We start from the raw sequence: 19,101 nt of genomic DNA, 5'->3' as shown, positions 1-19,101 counted from the left end.
GCATGAAAAACGCATTTCTCCGCCTTGACAAAAAGCCCATTCACTAGCAACCTCTGAAGCACTCGTCGAACGTGCTGTACGTGTTCCTGGAGAGATGAGGAAAAAATCAATATGTCGTCCAGGTAGACATATAAGAACTGATCGACCATATCTCTCAGCACGTCATTAACGAGTGCCTGGAAGACCGCTGGGGAGTTGGAAAGCCCGAACGGCATGACCAAGTATTCAAAGTGCCCCCTAGGGGTGTTAAAGGCGGTCTTCCATTCATCACCCTCCCTGATGCGGACCAAATGATAAGCATTTCTTAAATCCAATCTTGTGAAGACGGATGCTCCCTGCAACCTCTCAAAGGCTGAAGACATTAACGGCAAAGGATAGGTATTCTTTACCGTAATGTTGTTCAACCCCCGGTAATCAATACAAGGTCGCAGGGAACCATCCTTCTTCCCCACAAAAAAGAACCCCGCCCCCGCTGGAGAAGAGGAATGGCGAATGAACCCGGCTGCTAGTGAATCAGAAATATATTTCTCCATAGCCTCTCTTTCGGGGACCGAAAGTGAATATAACTTGCCTTTAGGCGGAGACTTCCCTGATACTAGATCTATGGCACAGTCGTAGGGACGATGCGGAGGAAGAGAAGCAGCCCTGGACTTACTGAACACCTCCTTCAGGTCCTGGTACTCGACGGGCACGGTAGACAGATCCACTGCTTCCTCCTGTAAGACAGAACCAGAAACAGACGAACAAGCAGAGACAAGACAAGACTTATGACACTCCTCACTCCAGGCCACAATGGAGTTCTGGACCCAGTCTACCCGGGGGTTGTGTTTGGTGAACCAAGGATGACCAAGGACGACGGGGGTGTGAGGGGAATCAAAAATAAAAAATTTAATCCGTTCCGAATGGTTGCCAGCGGTGATGAGGGTGATATCTTCAGTGACGTGAGAAATGGTGGGAAGGCTCTGTCCATTGAGTGCGTGAACAGCGATTCTGTCGGTGAGTGGTTTGAAAGGAATGTGGAACTTGGTGGCGAAAGATTGGTCCATGAAGTTACCTTCTGCCCCGGAATCCAGAAGTGCGTTGCAGTTGTGAAGGTGATGCGACCATCCCAATCTCACCGGAAGGAGGGTGGATGTGGTTGAGGACTTTCCAGCGGAGATCCCACCCGACAGTAGCCTCAAACTTACTGCCGGGCTTGCCCTTTTAACGGGCAGTTGTAAGCGAAATGTCCCGCCTTGCCACAATATAAACAAAGTCCTTGGGACCTCCGCCTCTCCCGCTCCTCCCGGGAAAGCCGAGCTCGACCCACCTGCATGGGCTCATGATCTTGAATGGGACTGACCGTGTCCCCGCCGCCGGACCTCAGGACTTCCTCACTCCTGTGGGCTGGACTTCTCCGCTCGGCCCTGGTCAGCCGAGCATCCACCCTGAGCGCCAGGTCGACAAGACCATTAAACGTGGTGGGGAGGTCCAGCGCGTAGATCTCCCTTTGGACACGGTCAGCCAACCCATGCAGGAACATGTCCCACTGCGCCTCCTCGTTCCAGTGACACTCTGCCGCCAATGTACGAAATTCGATGGAATAGTCAGACACCGACTTCTCTCCTTGGCGTAGTTCCGCCAACTGTCTGGCGGCTTCTCTCCCCGCGACTGAGCGGTCGAACACTCTCTTCATTTCTGCGGAGAGTGACTGGAACGAGGTACAGCAGGGGTCTTGGTTCTCCCACACCGCCGTTCCCCAGAGCGACGCCTTCCCCGTCAAAAGCGTCAGTACGAAAGCCACTCTGCTTTGTTCGGAGCTGAAGGTGCGGGGCTGCAGAGCAAAGTGCATGGTACAATGTGTCAGAAAAGCTCTACAAAATCCTGGTTCACCTGAATAAGCTTCGGGTACTGGGAGCCGAGGCTCCGAAGCGTCGACGCTCGCTGGTGTGGGTGGGGAAATGGCCGGTGTGGGCGGCGCAGCGGGAGCACGAAGCAGCTGGACTTGCTGGGTGAGCTCGGATACCTGCGCCACGAGAGCCTGCACGGCTCTTCCCGTCTCGTTGAGATTTCTCTCCTGTGACTCCATTCGACGAATGCTGCTGTTGACGAAATCCTCCAGCGAACACTGCTGAGTGCTTGCTGCTTCCGTAGCATGGTCAGATCGTTCTGTCATGATTGATTACAGGAAGCAATTGCAAGTAACGCCGTTTATTTAACAACAAGCAGTAACAGAAACACAGTCAATGAAAACGTGCAGGCTTCAGGTGGCGCAGGGACTGAGATGGTCGGCTGGTGACGTGACATGGTGACAGAAGAGTGGCGGTGAGATGATTCCAGGTTCCAGACGGTAGACAAGGCACGAAGACAGTAATCCACAGATAGACGACGAACAACTGGGACTCCGGTCAGGAACAGACAAGACAACCACGAACAGGACACCAAACAACGATCTGACAATGGAGAGATGAATGAGGTGAGTATTTAATGATTGAGGAAATGAGCAGCAGGTGGGGAGAGTGATGAGTGGCAGCTGGGTCCACTAATCACCCACGTGGCCTGGGCACACCCACAAACACACTCGCACACAAACACAAACACACCCACTGCTGTCATAACACAGAGCACGCGACAAGAAGGAAACAATGCATCTGCGAACCGTGACAGTAGATAGAAATGAATGATGACAAAAACTGAAGTAAATATTACTTTGGCATTTCCATTAATTTTTTATGCACATATTTGAACAATAACACATTCAGATAAACGTGATGTTTATTCCAATAATATTTGCTTTTATTTAAGTTCAAAAAAATATTTTTTACAGTTCATAAGAAATTCTTCTTTTGTAGCTATATACTTGCTGAAACACACACAGTGCATTCTCTGTGTGTGTGTTTACCTGTGTTTGTGTTCACATCTTTAAAGAATGGTTCAGCTCTCCATTCAGCCCAGGTGTTAACATCAAAGCCACTGGAAGGCAAGCCTGCGACGGTCTAGCCAAAAAAGCGTAACGGCTAATGCTAACGCTCCGCCCTCGGTGGTACGCAGGGAAGGAGACCAAAGGCTGTTTTTTGAATGGATATCAATGGATGAGAGGCTTCACTATGCTGATTAAACAGCTTTTGTGGGAAAATAGCTAATCATTTAATTAATCAACAGCCTGTTTGTTAATTTTCAGCATGTTTTACACTAAACAATACTTTCGTCGGGAAATATATGTAGATTTCAGCTTGATAAAAATGTATTTTTTTAAGAGAAGGCAGACTAGGGAATGATGTCACTGCCATTACACGTGATTAAGTTAGCCGTTACACTTCCTCCAATGGTAAGAGATACAGACCCTCTAATCTCCCTATAATAATATGATCTCTGTTAACATTACCCTCAGGGGCACATTTATTCAATAACAAAATATAACAATAATGATTGGTCTTCAGAGTTTATTGTAAATTATTTATCAGAAGATTTATTATTTGAAATAATTAAATAATTAAGTTGTCACAGCTTGTATGAAAAAACAACAACCCATGTGACCCATGTGAGAAGTCCACACCATCATTTGCAAAGTACACTAAACCAGCCAAATTTAAAAATATCTGACCAAAATAGACACACAGCTTAACAGCTGTCACCTTTCATGATTTGTGCTGCTACATTATCAAAGTAACAAAATAATAACAACAACAATAATAATAATAATAATAATATAGAAGTTGATATGATTTCTGTATTGTGACATATTTCTGTTTGAAACAACGTTTTGAATGTAAAAAAAAAAAATCGGGCGGGACTTGACATAAATATAAATTTATGAATTCAAGGCAGGGGATGGTAATCAAGGTAGCTTGGGACCTGAAAAGCCGAAAATGCATAAGGGGACAGGGGCGTGGACAGACCTACAATCTTTACAATGGCATGTATTGTGCAATTTAATGTAATTTTCATGGAAATAAATGTAATTTCCACAACTTAGGGCCAACTCAAAACTGTTTTATTTTTTTAATGCATTTATGATTAACAAATTGCATCACTGGAAGTTTATTGTATGGATTTATGTTTTCAAGCTGATGAATATTTTGGTAGGGCTTTGCCCTTCCTGCCTATATACACAAGCCACACCTGCATATAATTAATGTATATTTCCAAATGTACTCAGTCAAGAGCAATGAATCATTCTCTCTTTTTCCTTTGTTGTTTGAGTACCATTAAGTACACAAACAACAGAAGGTTTATTAGGCTGCTGTCACTTTAAGATAGAATGCACCGATCATATATAGACACATCTGATTTTCTCCCAACTGTTTATGTGTAACAGAGTTAGGAAGACATAACTGACTGTGTTTACGTGAATACTCACTGAGACGGGCACTTTGACATTTTTTGTGTGTAGAAGCACAAGATGTGAAAGAGAACTTAATTCAGCATTTGCGCTCACTGATAGGCGATTTCTGTGAGCGTGTGTGCACAGAAACTCTTTTTAGACAGTTTGCAAGTATCAAATTGATTGTATAACAGTCAAGACTTACAGTAAAAACACATTCGAATGATAGACTTTTGTGACAATGCAGTACTGACCTGATCTGGCCAGTGACAATTCTGTCAACTGTCCTGAGCATATTTCACCAAATCTTTGGACTCAGTGGACTTGGGAACATTTTTCCACTCCCAAACACTCGAGTCTGAGTGAAGTCAGAATAAAAGACTTTCGTGACAATGCAGTACTGACCTGTATCGTGCTCACAATTTAGTAAATCAAGGGAATAAAATAGTAAATCGTGTGCACGATTTAATTTTTTTTCTTGCGTGTCATGTAGATATGACCCACGATTAGGGAACCCATTTGGCCAGAAGGGACCTGGTGAGAATACAAAACATCCACAGTGCAAAAGATTCGCAACACACAAACTCTTAAACAGACAGAGGGTGAATTGAATTGTAGTATATGATTGTGAACATTACTGGAAAAAGTATGCTTTAAAAAATATACCAAACTTTGACAAACAATAGTTAGGTAATGTCTAATAAATGTACAAATGTTATTTTCAAAGCAGAAATATAGAAATCTTGCACAGCTAGTGGATGCATGGAACACTTCAGCCATCTACTGGCAATTATTGTCATGACATGATTTTGATCTGCCATGAAGTTATGCTATTTTTTTTTTTTTTTTTTTTTTTACCAGCAGTAATCTTGGGTAAAGTTTTGGCCCAGCAGCAAGCATGTGCGTCAAACAAATGGAGTGCATAAGAGAAATGAAGTGCAATAATTCTGGCTAAAATATAATTGTGATTTAGTAGGCGGTAGATGGGTTGGTCAGTCTTATTCAGAAACTGTATAAATGAAAGGACAGTAAAGAGAGCAGAACAAACTCCTAACAGGAGGAGACTCACTCATGGCCTATGAGACAGAGGATCATGAGACTCAATACTGCTTTCCTGCCATCAACTCATCATGTATCAAGGGAACACGCTCCAGACATGAATACAATATCATGTATGTGTTTTTTTCATTGCTGTCAGTATGGACTGTGTTTCTGAACCTGCTGGTGATCATCTCCATCTCTCACTTCAAGAAGCTTCACACTCCAACAAACCTGCTCATTCTCTCTCTGGCTTTGGCTGACCTTCTTGTTGGACTTGTTGTCATGCCAATAGAGGCCACCAGGCTAATTGAGATGTGTTGGTACTTTGGAGACACCTTCTGTGGACTGTTTATGATAATCATTGGAGTGCTCGGCTCAACATCTCTTAGTAATTTAGTTTTAATTGCTGTTGATCGTTATGTGGCTGTGTGTCACCCTTTACTGTACCCACAGAAAATAACAATGACTAAAACTGCAATAAGCATCTGTCTATACTGGTTTTGCTCCTCAGCTTATAACACTGCCTTTGCAATTAATAATAGATATTTTGACACTTCACTCAGAACAGACATGTGTTATGGAGAGTGTTCTGTTATGATGGGTTTTGCCTGGATAGTCACTGATCTGTTCTTGTCTTTTATTCTTCCTTGTACCCTGATCATAACTTTATATTTGAGGATTTTTTATGTAGTACATCAGCAAGTAAAAGCTATAAACTCTCTGATGAAGGGTGGTAAATGTGTAATGGAAGTTTCAGTGAGGAGAAAATCTGAGCGCAAAGCTGCTCTGACATTAGGAATCATTGTGACAGTTTATATGCTGTGCTGGATTCCATACTATATATGTTTTATATCAGTAACCTCTTCCACAGCCATATATTCTTTGACATGGGTCGTGTATGTTAGCTCAGGTCTGAATCCTCTGGTCTATGCTTTATTTTATCCCTGGTTTAAAAAGACAGTTAAACACATCTTAACTCTGAAAATATTTCAGCCAGCATCCTCTCTGGTCAATATTTTTACAGAACATCAATTCTAATAAAATAGGTAAAACTGTCACTCTGACAGCAATTTCACATAAACTCCATTATTGTTATTAAGCCATAATGATAGATAAACAGTTTATCTTTGTAATTTATATGTATCTATATGCTGTATAATTCTCACACTGATGCAATGCAAGTTTTGTCCAAATTTAACAATTAAGCAAAGTTCTTTTTACACAGTAAAAAAACTGACAATGTTCAGTTGTTTCATTAGGTTATTGAGTAAATTGAGCAAGAATCACAAATCTTAAATCTACTGAAATAGATGATAAAGGTAGATATTATGTACTTCATGCTTCACTTTCATCATTCATTTTGAAACATATTATGGTGGTTCATCACAAAGTGAATGATAAAATTGGCTTATAACACTCAGAATGTTAAAACATCTGAAGCAGAGTAACTTTAAATTCACCCAGGTCGGAGCTACATACAAAAGAATTAACAGTGGGGCCTAACAATGAAAATGTGACTTAATGTAACTTTTCAAGCAAGTTGATGTAATGTTTACAGTATGTTGTTTCATAAAAAGTGATGTGAATAAATTAATGCCATTCTGGACCTACTAAACATCACCTAAGGAGAATGATGTAATCAAGTTAAGTGGCGTCATTTCGAATTAGTTCTGAAATTTAGCTTAGTCAGAGCTTTGTAGTCTCACCAGTAAATCACCAAGACAGTTCAAACTTTTTAATGATATTTAATTCTTCCAAAGACTGGTTCTTGTTAAGCTGTTACCAGAAAAAAAGCACAACCCCTCCAATGCACATTTCCTCAAAAACAAACCATAATGTCATTTGAAAAGTCATTTAAGTTTTTCAGGTTTCTAGCCTAGTATTCAAGTAAAAAAGTACTACAGTTTTATTAGGCTGCTGTCACTTAGAGGCACAATATGTAAGATTTTTGGATTAAAATATCCAAAAACTACTAAAACAATGTTATATATTTTGTTGACTTGTGTACTTACATTATCCCAAATGTTTCCAACGATGTTTAAATCCAGAAAGATCAGCTATTTGAACCAGTGTAACAACCCATATCATTTCATCGCCTGTCAATGACGTTGAATCCGCACTACCCTCGATTTCTGGTTTTACTTCCGTAGAAACCATTGAAACACCAAAGGCACTTTAATATATTATGCATTTTATTAGACAGACGAGCAGCTGTTTGGATACTGTTATAGACAGAAAACTAATTATTGTTATATAGCTCATAGTCTAATTGTTTAAATCTCCTGTTTTCTTGATTTACCGCGAGTAACATGTTTGTACCATGCCTCAGGGACAACACTATTTAGTCAAGTGGCTAACATAGCACAATCAGAAAGAACTTTATTTGAAGTAACAGTAATACAGCATTTTCTCTACCATTCAGTATATTTCAAAATTAACTGCATGCCTTTTACAAGTCATCCAGCTTTTATTATAGTTCACCCAAAAATGAAAATTTGATGTTTATCTGCTTACCCCCAGCGCATCCAAGATGTAGGCGACTTTGTTTCTTCAGTAGAACACAAATGATGATTTTTAACTGCAACCGTTGTCGTCTGTCAGTCAAATAATGCGGGTGGATGGAAACTCGATCAATGAGAGTCGAAAAACCTTGCATAGACAAATCCAAATTAAACCCTGCTCTGACAACGGCAGTGATGTCTAGCACTCATTGAAGTATAAGCGCGAGACATCACTGCCGTTGTCAGAGCGTGATCAGACCTCACTAAGCGAGTGCTGAACGCAGTTGGACATAGTGGTGTATTAGAGGTAAAAAATGATATAAATACTGTTCGATTTCTCGCACAAACCGATCGTTTCGTGTCTTAGCACATCAATGTGTCATCATGAGCCGCAGGGTTTAATTTGGATTTGTCTATGCAAGATTTTTCGACTCTTACTGATCGAGTTCCCATTCACTCGCATTATTTGACTGACAGACGGCAACGGTTGCTGTTAAAAAAAAATCATAATTTGTGTTCTACTGAAGAAAAAAAGTCACCTACATTTTGGATGCGCTGGGGGTAAGCAGATAAACATCAAATTTTCATTTTTGGGTGAACTATCCCTTTAAGAGCTGCTGTGCAGCCAAAATGATGTACCAGTTATCAATGTAAAGCTGCTTTGACACAATCTGTATTGTAAAAAGCGCTATATGTAAATAAAGGTGACTTTTGACTTGACTTGACTTGACTTGACTTGACCACTCAAATCATCACGCTCTGTGAGGATCAGCGTCTCACCAGTGCTCCGTTCCCCTGGCTCAGATCCCATCTATCCCAGTTCAGCTTCTCCTTCCCCGCTCTCCTTTACCCCAAGAGACATCTGCGCATAAATATCACAATAAATGACTAAACGCTGGCCAATTTGTCCCCAAAATTAGCGGATGTCTGAGGTGCGGACTAACTGCAATCTTTTTTTTTCCTCTAAATTGAATAGCGACAGACATTAATGGATATCTCACCACATTCCTGTGCACATACTGTACCGGAACCATGTGGCTCCGATCCAATGCCTCAGGCTGAATCAAGCTTTGATGAATGGAGGTTTGGTTATATCCTGAATTAGGGCTGACCAATATATCGCATGCGATTGTCACGCGCATTTTGTCAGTAAAGCCGGTTCCCTGATTACCGCTAAATCGCCATCACCTGCTTTCAAATGGAGCGGCATTTAATAGACAGAGCCGTAGTTCACTGACAAGCCACGCAATATCGCATTCATATCGCAGATGAATCGCCTTCGATAATGAACGCGATATTGCATGGCTTGTCAGTGAACTACGGCTCTGTCTATTAAATGCCGCTCCATTTGAAAGCAGGTGATGGCGATTTAGCGGCAATCAGGGAACCGGCTTTACTGACGAAATGCACGTGACAATCGCATGCGATATATCGGTCAGCCCTATCCTGAATCCACTGAAGCTTGATACATACCCCCTTTAATACTCACAGGTATTTGGTACAACCCAGCTTGATCAGGGGCAGCCTGTGGTGCATCCTGAACCCAGATCAGTGTCCCCACCTCCATCACCGGACACCAATCAACAAAGTGTCCCAGGTCCCCGCAACGCCAATAGGCTGACCCAGACCTTCCCGCCACCCTAGTGGCAGAAAGTGGGTAAAAGAATTGGTGTGGAAAGAGCGGAGGAACAGGTGCTGGTGTGGGGTCCATACTGGCCGGTCCCACCCCCTATCTTTTCCTTGGACCTATAGAGACAGGACGAGAGCGAGAAGGAGAAAGCACAGGGGAGGGGAGTGAGAGAGAGACAGAAGGCAGGGGTTCGCTGACCTCAGGGCATGTTAGCATCTGGTCCTCCTCCATTTGACAGCCAGTTCCAGCGCCGCCAGACACTGTCACTGGACCCACTGCGTCGTCTTCTTCGGCAGGCGCACAATGGGCACAACTGCTCAAGCACCACTCTGTCAAAGATCTTCTCAACGTCGCCTTCACCGGCCAACAGCCAATTGCGGCATGCATCACGGAGCTGCTGAGCCATCACGAAGGGCCAGCCACTCTCGCCCAGTTCCAACAACTTGAAGTACTGGCAGTGTTGTTCTGGGCTGTGGCCAACCTGAAGGATGGCTTTGTTTAAGGTTGTCGTAGACCAGGAGGCTCTGGATCGGTAGCTGCTGTGCCAGACTGCAAGGGGATGAGGTACACTGGCCAGTGGGGCGGTGGCCACTCTCATGCCAAGGTGGTCTTCTCAAAGAGATCTATGAATGTCTCTGGATCATCCTGAGGACCCATCTTGTTTGAGAGGCAAATGAGTGGGCAGGGCCGGATCAGGTGGAGATCCTGCTGCCCAATCCTCCAGGTTCATCCAGCTCTGGAACATCTCTCAGTCCTCCTGCTGTGCCTGGATTAAGGCCTGGAACCATTATTCCTGATCGTCCTTCATTTCCATGAGCACCTGATGTTGAACTTGATGGAGTCGACTGGATCACTTCCGCAAATGTCAAACTCGATGGTGAAGTCTGCATAATGGCAGCGGCATTCTTCCTTCCTTCCCATTCAGCACACACACACAGTCCTCAGTCCGTCTCTCTCTTCCTGCTTCCTATTTCTTAGTGGCTTTTAACCGCTGTCTCCTTGCCAATTACTGCAACAAGACACAGGTGTTTGTCATTTTGCACTTGACCTACTTACGCAGAGCTCATTTCCCGACTCTCTCTCCTGGTGCAGAACCACGCCCCCCCCCCCCCCCCCCCCAATATAGGCACAAATAACCAAAACTAACCATGGCTAGGCCTGTGCTCCTGTCTTGAGCTTATTGTTTATTTGGCTTTAACATTTAAATATGTTGCTAGTCAGTTTTGTTTATATGTTTAATGTTATTTCCTTTATTTTTAACTTGACTTGAGAACGCACCTACGACAGTTGGTCTTGAGGAATAGTTTATACATGTTTCTTCTCCTAAGACATTGATTCATCCAGTGGGATCAGATTTCTCACATTCACGATGGTTGGAGCATCACCATTTCAGAACCTATTCACTTGCATTATATGGAATCACAGAGATGGATTATTTTTCTAAAAATATTTTTCTGTGTTCATCTGAAGAAATTGTTATGCATTTGGTAGGCTACTTTGTGGATGATAAATGATTTTCATTAAATTAATTTTCATTGCAACTATACTTTTAAAATATCATGCTATGAGCTTAGCAAAGTGATAATGTCAAACTCTATTGTAAGGCAACTAAGTAGACTGTTATATATATATTATATATTAACTATACATATCCTTGCACTTCCTTTGTATTACTGAGTATTGCTTGTTGCCACAGCAATTTCACTGCCAAGGATGGAACTATTTAAAGAAAAACATGATGTCATTATGCAGCATCAGAGTGAGTAATAGATGGGTTGGTCAGTCTGATCCAGACACTGTATAAATGAAAGGACGGTAAGGAGAGCAAAGCAAACTCCTAACAGGAGAAGACTCACTCATGGCCTATGAGACAGAGGATCATGAGACTCAATACTGCTTTCCTGCCATCAACTCATCATGTATCAAGGGAAAACGCTCCAGACATGAATACAATATCATGTATGTGTTTTTTTCATTGCTGTCAACATGGACTGTGTTTCTGAACCTGCTGGTGATCATCTCCATCTCTCACTTCAAGAAGCTTCACACTCCAACCAACCTGATTATTCTCTCTCTGGCTGTGGCCGACCTGCTTATTGGACTTATTGTGATGCCAATAGATGCCACTAGGTTGATTGAGACATGCTGGTACTTTGGAAACACTTTATGTGCACTGTTTATGACAATTACGGGGGTGGTTCTCTCAGCATCTCTTGGTAATTTAGTTTTAATTGCGATTGATCGTTATGTGGCTGTGTGTCACCCTTTACAGTACCCACAGAAAATAACCACAACTAAAGCCTTAATGATCATCTGTCTTTGTTGGTTTTGCTCTTCAGCTTATATCACTGCTTTGTCAAGCAGCAACGGACGTTTTGACACATCACACAAAACAGAAGCATGTTATGGAGAGTGTTATGTCATGATAAGTTTTACATGGATAGTCACTGATCTGTTCATGTCCTTGATGTTTCCTTGCACCCTGATCATAACTTTATATTTGAGGATATTTTATGTTGTACATCAGCAAGTGAAAGTTATAAACTATCTGATGAAGGGTGGTAAATGTGTAATGGAAGGTTCAGTGAGGAGGAAATCTGAGAGCAAAGCTGCTCTGACATTAGGAATCATTGTGGCAATTCATATTCTCTGCTGGTTACCTCTCTATATTTTTTCTCTTGCAGGGAATACAGTAATTTCCTCTGTAATAGTGAATGTTCTAACATGGGTCTTCTATATTAACTCAGGCCTGAATCCTCTAATCTATGCTTTATTTTACCCTTGGTTTAGAAGGTCATTTAAACACATCATATCACTTAAGATATTTCAGTCAGCATCATCTTTGGTGGACATTTTTATAAATAATCATTTGTGAGTGCTGTATTTCACAATGTGTTTGTGTTTCAGCTTTCAAAATGGTAAAGCTCAGTTTTAAGCTGCACCCTCTGATAATATTACATGTTACATTTTATGTTGGTAAGAACTGTAAATTTAATTGTGGTTAATTTTTAACAATGTATACGGACACCTTGTGGTCTCTCTTTCAACAGCTGTGCTGATGATGATATAATGCACCATAACCAATATTACATGTTACATGTTATATTGTGGTAAGAACTGTAAATTTAATTGTGGTTAATTTTTAACAATGTATACAGACACTTTGTGTCTCTCTTCATAGAATGAGTTTTATAACATGAGAAACACAGCTGTGCTGATAGGATCTTGGCACAGAGAAAAAAAACATCAAATGAAAGAATGGTAACAACTGAGTTGCATTTTCCCTAAGATTTATTCAAAATGTCAATTTTTTATATTTCAGCTTCAAGACAAAAAGATTTCAAAATGATCAAAACAGCCCTTCAATGCAACTTCTGAAGAAAGGACAGACTAACAGTTAATTCACTACAGTTGTGAATGATTTGTTCACAGGGATGTTGATCCAGGAACACATTCAATCTTGCTAAATTGTGCTGAGAAGATCATCAGTTGTCAGCTGAAACATTTACTTTTTTGTTTGATTTATTTGTTCTCTTTGAAGTTGTTGTTAGAATGTGTTTCTCTGTATTGTTGGCACCTGCACCACACTACTACTTGAACAAAGCTAGGATACAATTTTCACTCAGAAGTTTCTTGTTAGCTTGAATTAGAAATTAATTTGTGCAGTTTTAATACCAATATTGGTGTAATATTACATTACCATACATTTTACAGATACGACTAATAAATTAAGAATAAAACAAATAAAATCTTATGTCTGCCATTCTTTTTTTACTCTGCAATAAATAAATAGAGAGAGAGAGAGAGATCAAAGTTAGAAGGTAACATTGCCATCACACATACAGTACTGGAAAGTTAATTAGCAGCCTATTGTATAGGTTGTATAGTGTTTGTAAACTTAACTTACCTTAAATATTCTACTTAATTCAAATTATGAGCCCTCAATCTGTAAATATAAATTATTGATGACAAAAACTGAAGTAAATATTACTTTTAAATTTCCATTCATTTTATGTATGTTTAAACAACAAGTAAAACATTCAGTTAAATGTGACATTTAGAAATAAAAATACTGAAATAGTAAACTATACTATTTGCTTTATTTACAACTTCAAAAGAACATTTTAATAGTTAAGTAGCAAATCCTTGTGTAGCTAATTGTTGAGTGAAGGTTTTACTTAGACTTCTAAAATACATCATTTAACTGACCCCTGATTAATGAGCATCAGTGCGTTCTCTGTGTGTGTTCACCGGTGTTTGTGTTCACACCGGTAATGAATGGATCATCTCTCCATTCAGCACAGGCGTTAACAGCACCCTCAGAGGCACATTTACTCAATAACAAACTATAACAATAATGATTGGTCTTCTGAGTTTACTGTAATTCATTTCTCAGAAGATTTATTGCTGTATGTTATTTGAAGTAAATAAGATACTTGTCATTGCTTGTATGAAACAACAACAACAACAACCATGTGACCTTTGTGAGAGGCCCACACCATATTTTGCAAAGTGCGCTGAACTGAAGTCAAATTTAATATTATGTGACCAAAATAGTCATTTAGGACACAGTTTAACAGCTACAACCTTCATGATTTGCGTTGCTACATTATCAATTTAACAATCTGATTCAAAATAAAAAAAAATATTATGGCTCCATTTAGGGTTTTTCAAGTAACCCTGGGTTAACATTCTTATTTGGATATTTGCGGTGTCATTGTCACTGATTGGATAAACGGAGCATGCAACTTCTTTACATAGGCTAGCTAGCTCTAGCATTGTGCATACTGTATTGCCAACTGTACTACTGAGTTTATAGTGAATGGGAATTTTTACTTATAAGGTTAAGAATGAAACAGTCTCTTCTTCACTCAAAATGGCCATGTTCTCTGTCAGCATTTGACATTTTTCCTCTCAAACGGTGAATTTACTGTTTATATACAATGCGCAGTGTTTCTGTGATTGTCTAAAGCATGTGAATATGAGACACGTTAAAGGTTATCCGTTGCTAAGCATCTAGTCATAACATTCTAACACTGCATCATTACACTGTACAAAGTTGGCACCGCAATGCGGGTCAGGGTGCTAACCCCGCTTCTAAATTACAAGTGTGAAATGTTCCTTTACCTTGGGTTAAAATCGGTGTTTAGAATGACTGTTATACAGTGTTAAGTGCTGTGTGAAAAGCTCTAATAATTACGTTTAACATAAATACATTTATGTTTAAATGTTGTCAATATTGTACGATTCAAAATCTATCCAGAAATGTATGTTTTGTACCTGTAAACGTTATGTATTAATACCTGCAACAATACCTGGAACATAACAGCTTTAGAGCTGAAGTATAAAGACAACAACCAGCAAACAAGGACTGAAAAGGGTATAAATACACTGGGTAAGATGCTAACAAGAAACAGGTGAAGGTGATTAGTCATCATTGTAACTAACAAGGAAAACTATGGAGACTCAGGGTACATTTACACAGCAACGATTTACTAAAAACGGTACAGATGACAATGTTTAAACGGATCCATATAAATGAATAAAAGTACTGTATTATGCATTGCAGGCCAGTAGTTGGTGATGTCACTTTGTAAAGAAAGACGACATGCCTGAGGGTGTAATGATTCTCAGTAAAAAATTTAACAGTACCATTATCCACAAACAGTTCGACACACACTTGCATTGTGGTTTATCTCATATCTGATGACGCATCTATAATATGGTTTGTTGAAAATAAATAAAGCAGACAGACAGAGTTAGGCTAATGTTTCTGTCGATGGATACACATTCTGGCTTCCACTATACTTTGTTCAGTACGAGTGCCGTATGACTGTATGACTGTAATTAACGCCGCCATCACCTGGGTGTTGATAGTAAGCACTGGTGAGACCTGAACAGCATATGTTGCTCTCTGTGTTTAAACTAAACTCACTTAAGCCTTGCCAATTTAAACATTCGAGTGGAATATGCGAAAGATAACTCTGAGAAGATATGTGCACTCATCCGAAGCGTGCATGCGGAAGCGTGTGTACAGCGCGCAAATATTGATTTCTCTTTCAAGTCTTGAACTGATAAATTCACACAAAAAGTGTCAACATGCTCGTCTGGGCGAGTATCCTAGCAAACATAGTAAGTTATATCTTAAGTGAACTTAAACGCTCAAGAAAGAATGCATGTGTTCAGTATCAGTGTACTGTAATACTGTAAAGTGACAGCAGCCTAATATTCCTGCTGTCTATATGTGTCTATATGTTAATCAAACCACCGAATACAAGGAAATCACCCATTGCTCTTGACTGAATAGCTTTTGTAACTTAATTAATAATTAATAGCGATTCATTTTTATTCAATATATGCATTAAAGATTATATGCAATGTTGTTTTACATTTGATTAGCTACTTTATTCAGTTTCTGTACCTGGAAACTACTTTTATACAGTCATATACTCCCATTCAATTCACCCTCTGTCTGTGTAAGACACCCTCACTGTGTGTTTGTGTTGTGACTCTAGATATTTTGTATTCTCACTAAACTTTGGTATGTGTATATATGTACATGTATATATATTTGCAATTTTGGCCAAAGATTTGAAGTTTTAGCCCAGAGGGTATTTTTGTAAAACAAATAGACTGCAACAGAGAAAGTATAACGTTGCTAAATATTTTGTAGTTAAAAGTTAAATTTAGATCTAAAATTCTACTCATGGGAGGTAGATGGGTTGGCCAGTCTGATCCTAAAACTGTATAAATGAAAGGACAGTAAGGAGAGCAGAACAAACTCCTAACAGGAGGAGACTCACTCATGGCCTATGAGACAGAGGATCATGAGACTCAATACTGCTTTCCTGCCATCAACTCATCATGTATCAAGGGAAAACGCTCCAGACATGAATACAATATTATGTATGTATTTGTATCATTGCTGTCAGTATGGACTGTGTTTCTGAACCTGCTGGTGATCATCTCCATCTCTCACTTCAAGAAGCTTCACACTCCAACAAACCAGATTATTCTCTCTCTGGCAGTTTCCGACCTGCTTATGGGACTTGCTATGCCCATAGAAGGCACCAGGCTGATTGAGACATGTTGGTACTTCGGAGACACCTTCTGTGGACTCTATTTATTATTTATTGCAGTGCTTCTTTCTACATCTCTCGGTAATTTGGTTTTAATAGCTATTGATCGTTACGTGGCTGTGTGTCACCCTTTACTGTACCCACAGAAAATAACCACAACTAAAACTGCAATAAGCATCTGTCTGAGCTGGGTTTGCTCCTCAGTCTGTAACACTGCCTCTGTAATTAATAACGGATATTTTGACACTTCACTCAGAACAGACATGTGTTATGGAGAGTGTTCTGTTATTATGAGTTTTGCCTGGAGAGTCACTGATCTATTAATGTCTTTTATTTTTCCGTGTTTCCTAATCATAACTTCATATTTGAGGATTTTTCATGTAGTACATCAGCAAGTGAAAGTTATAAACTCTCTGATGAATGGAAAATGTGTAATGGAAGGTTCAGTGAGGAGGAAATCTGAGAGTAAAGCTGCTCTGACATTAGGAATCATTGTAACAGTTTATCTGCTGTGCTGGATTCCATACTATATCTGTTCTATATCAGTAACCTCTTCCACAACCATAAATGTTTTGACATGGGTTGTGTACACAAACTCAGGTCTGAATCCTCTTATCTATGCTTTATTTTATCCCTGGTTTAAAAAGACAGTCAAAAACATCTTAACTCTGAAAATATTTCAGCCAGCATCCTCTCTGGTCAATATCTTTACAGAACATTAATTATAATTAAATATGTAAAACTATGAGAGCAATTTCACATAAACTGCATTACTGTTATTAAGTCATAAAGGTAGATCATCTGTTTATCTTTGTAATTTACACTTCATGTATCTTAAAAGTATGTATGATTGCTGTATAATTCTCACACTGATGCAATGCGAGTTTTTTACTCTACTGAAATACATGATAAATGTATGTTATGTACTTCATGCTTCACTTTCATGTCATATAGTCATATATAACTATGTATACAGGTCAAGCATAATATGGTGGTTCATCACAAAGTTGAATGATTAAAATGGCTTATAACCTGCCTCAAGGGTTAAAACATCTGATTTTAACGTCAAATTCACCCAAAATGAATTCAAAGTTTGGAGTTACACCATTAAAATTAACAGTGGAGCCTAACAATAAAAATAGGAAATGTAATGGGGGTTATCTTAATGTAACAATGTATCTTAATGTAACTTATCAAGTAAGTTGATGTAATGTTTGCTATATGTTGTTTCATATAAAGTGATGTAAATAAATTAATGGCATACTTGAACTACTAACCATCACCTCTAATGTTTTAATGAGCCAAACAAAGCTAACATTAATGTAATTTTTTTTTTTTTTTTTTTGATAAATTATCCAGTTGGCTTTACCAGTTTACACACTTTTACCTTTTTGTCATTTTATATAAAAATTCATATGACTTTTGCATTAGTTTATTGGTTTTGATTTATTGCTGTAGTGAATTATTAAATAAGTATTAAATCACAAACCATGTTTTAGTTTTTTTTCCGCAACTGTAATGAATGATTCACTAAGGCCAATTTTACAAGAATCGGAAATTGCGTTACCACTGTGTTTAGTTACTACCAATACTCGTCTGTGTCACAGACACGTCAGGTTCCACCTCACTCCCGTATCCACGCACTCAATCACCAGTCTACTAATCACCGCCACCTGCACATCATCACCGCAGTCATCAGCACACAGTTAAATACCACACACTCACACACACTCATCGTCCGGTCTCGTTTGTGTTACAACCAGTTGTACGCTTACCTTCAAGGACTCCAAAGTGATACTTACCTGTCTCCATTGTCTCCTTCGTCTCCATCGTCTTCGGATCTCCTCGTGTGCTTACCTGCCTGTGTGTGAGTGTGTTCGTCTGCCAGCTCCAGCGTCTCCCTCCAGTTCCATCTGCATCATAAAGAAAAGGACAGTATTCCCTCTCATTCACCTTCAAGATATTCACCTTCATCTATCTACTCACCTGTCTCACTGCTGATCATTACAATAAACTGTTACATTGCTTCCATCTCTGCCTCCGGTGTCTCTGTCATAACAGAAGACCGGACCTTAACAACTATCGATCAGCATGAGCCATCACGACCCGTTTCAAGAGCTCGTGGACGCACTGCGACGAGCACTCACTCCACAACCACCGTCACCGTCACCTGTATCCACCACCGCGGCTGCTTCCGCATCCACCATCACCGCTGCTTCTCCTATGTGCACCGCCAGTCCCATGGCCAAACCGGCGCCCTTCTCAGGATCGGCGGAGGACTGCAGCGGATTCCTCCTTCAGTGTGAGTTGGTCCTGGAGATGCAGCCGCACTTCTATCCCACCGACACGGCGAAAATAGCGTTCGTGATTTCTCAACTGCAGGGTAAGGCCCTCCAATGGGCGGATTCTCTCTGGACTCAGAAAGGACCAGTTATCAGATCCTATGCTGCTTTCGTTTCTCACTTCAGAGAAGTTTTCGGAAAACCCCTGACTGATTCTACCACTGGTGAGAAATTGTATAATTTAAAACAAGGTAACAATACTGTT

The 19,101-nt window shown here is 40.1% G+C and overlaps 3 protein-coding genes across 3 annotated transcripts; all 3 read left to right on the top strand.

Moving 5' to 3' along the window:
* The first annotated feature begins 5,206 nt into the window (after nt 1–5,206).
* LOC125262946 (trace amine-associated receptor 13c-like) lies at nt 5,207–6,987 on the top strand. The gene has a single exon (XM_048181788.1). It carries the CDS (start codon nt 5,375–5,377, stop codon nt 6,380–6,382), a length of 1,008 nt encoding a protein of 335 aa, XP_048037745.1. The 5' UTR covers nt 5,207–5,374; the 3' UTR covers nt 6,383–6,987.
* Nucleotides 6,988–10,811: 3,824 nt separating this feature from the next.
* LOC125262945 (trace amine-associated receptor 13c-like) lies at nt 10,812–13,405 on the top strand. Its single transcript, XM_048181787.1, has one exon. The coding sequence runs from the start codon at nt 11,334–11,336 to the stop codon at nt 12,348–12,350; it is 1,017 nt and encodes a 338-aa protein (XP_048037744.1). The 5' UTR covers nt 10,812–11,333; the 3' UTR covers nt 12,351–13,405.
* Nucleotides 13,406–16,247: 2,842 nt separating this feature from the next.
* Nucleotides 16,248–17,852, top strand: LOC125262944 (trace amine-associated receptor 13c-like). Its single transcript, XM_048181785.1, has one exon. The coding sequence runs from the start codon at nt 16,281–16,283 to the stop codon at nt 17,274–17,276; it is 996 nt and encodes a 331-aa protein (XP_048037742.1). The 5' UTR covers nt 16,248–16,280; the 3' UTR covers nt 17,277–17,852.
* The last annotated feature ends 1,249 nt before the right edge of the window (nt 17,853–19,101 follow it).

The sequence above is a fragment of the Megalobrama amblycephala genome, linkage group LG2 (genome assembly GCF_018812025.1).
Source record: "Megalobrama amblycephala isolate DHTTF-2021 linkage group LG2, ASM1881202v1, whole genome shotgun sequence".
Classification (NCBI taxonomy): domain Eukaryota; kingdom Metazoa; phylum Chordata; class Actinopteri; order Cypriniformes; family Xenocyprididae; genus Megalobrama; species Megalobrama amblycephala.
The sequence above is the reverse complement of the archived record's forward strand: the minus strand, read 5'-3'. Positions and strand labels throughout refer to the sequence as shown.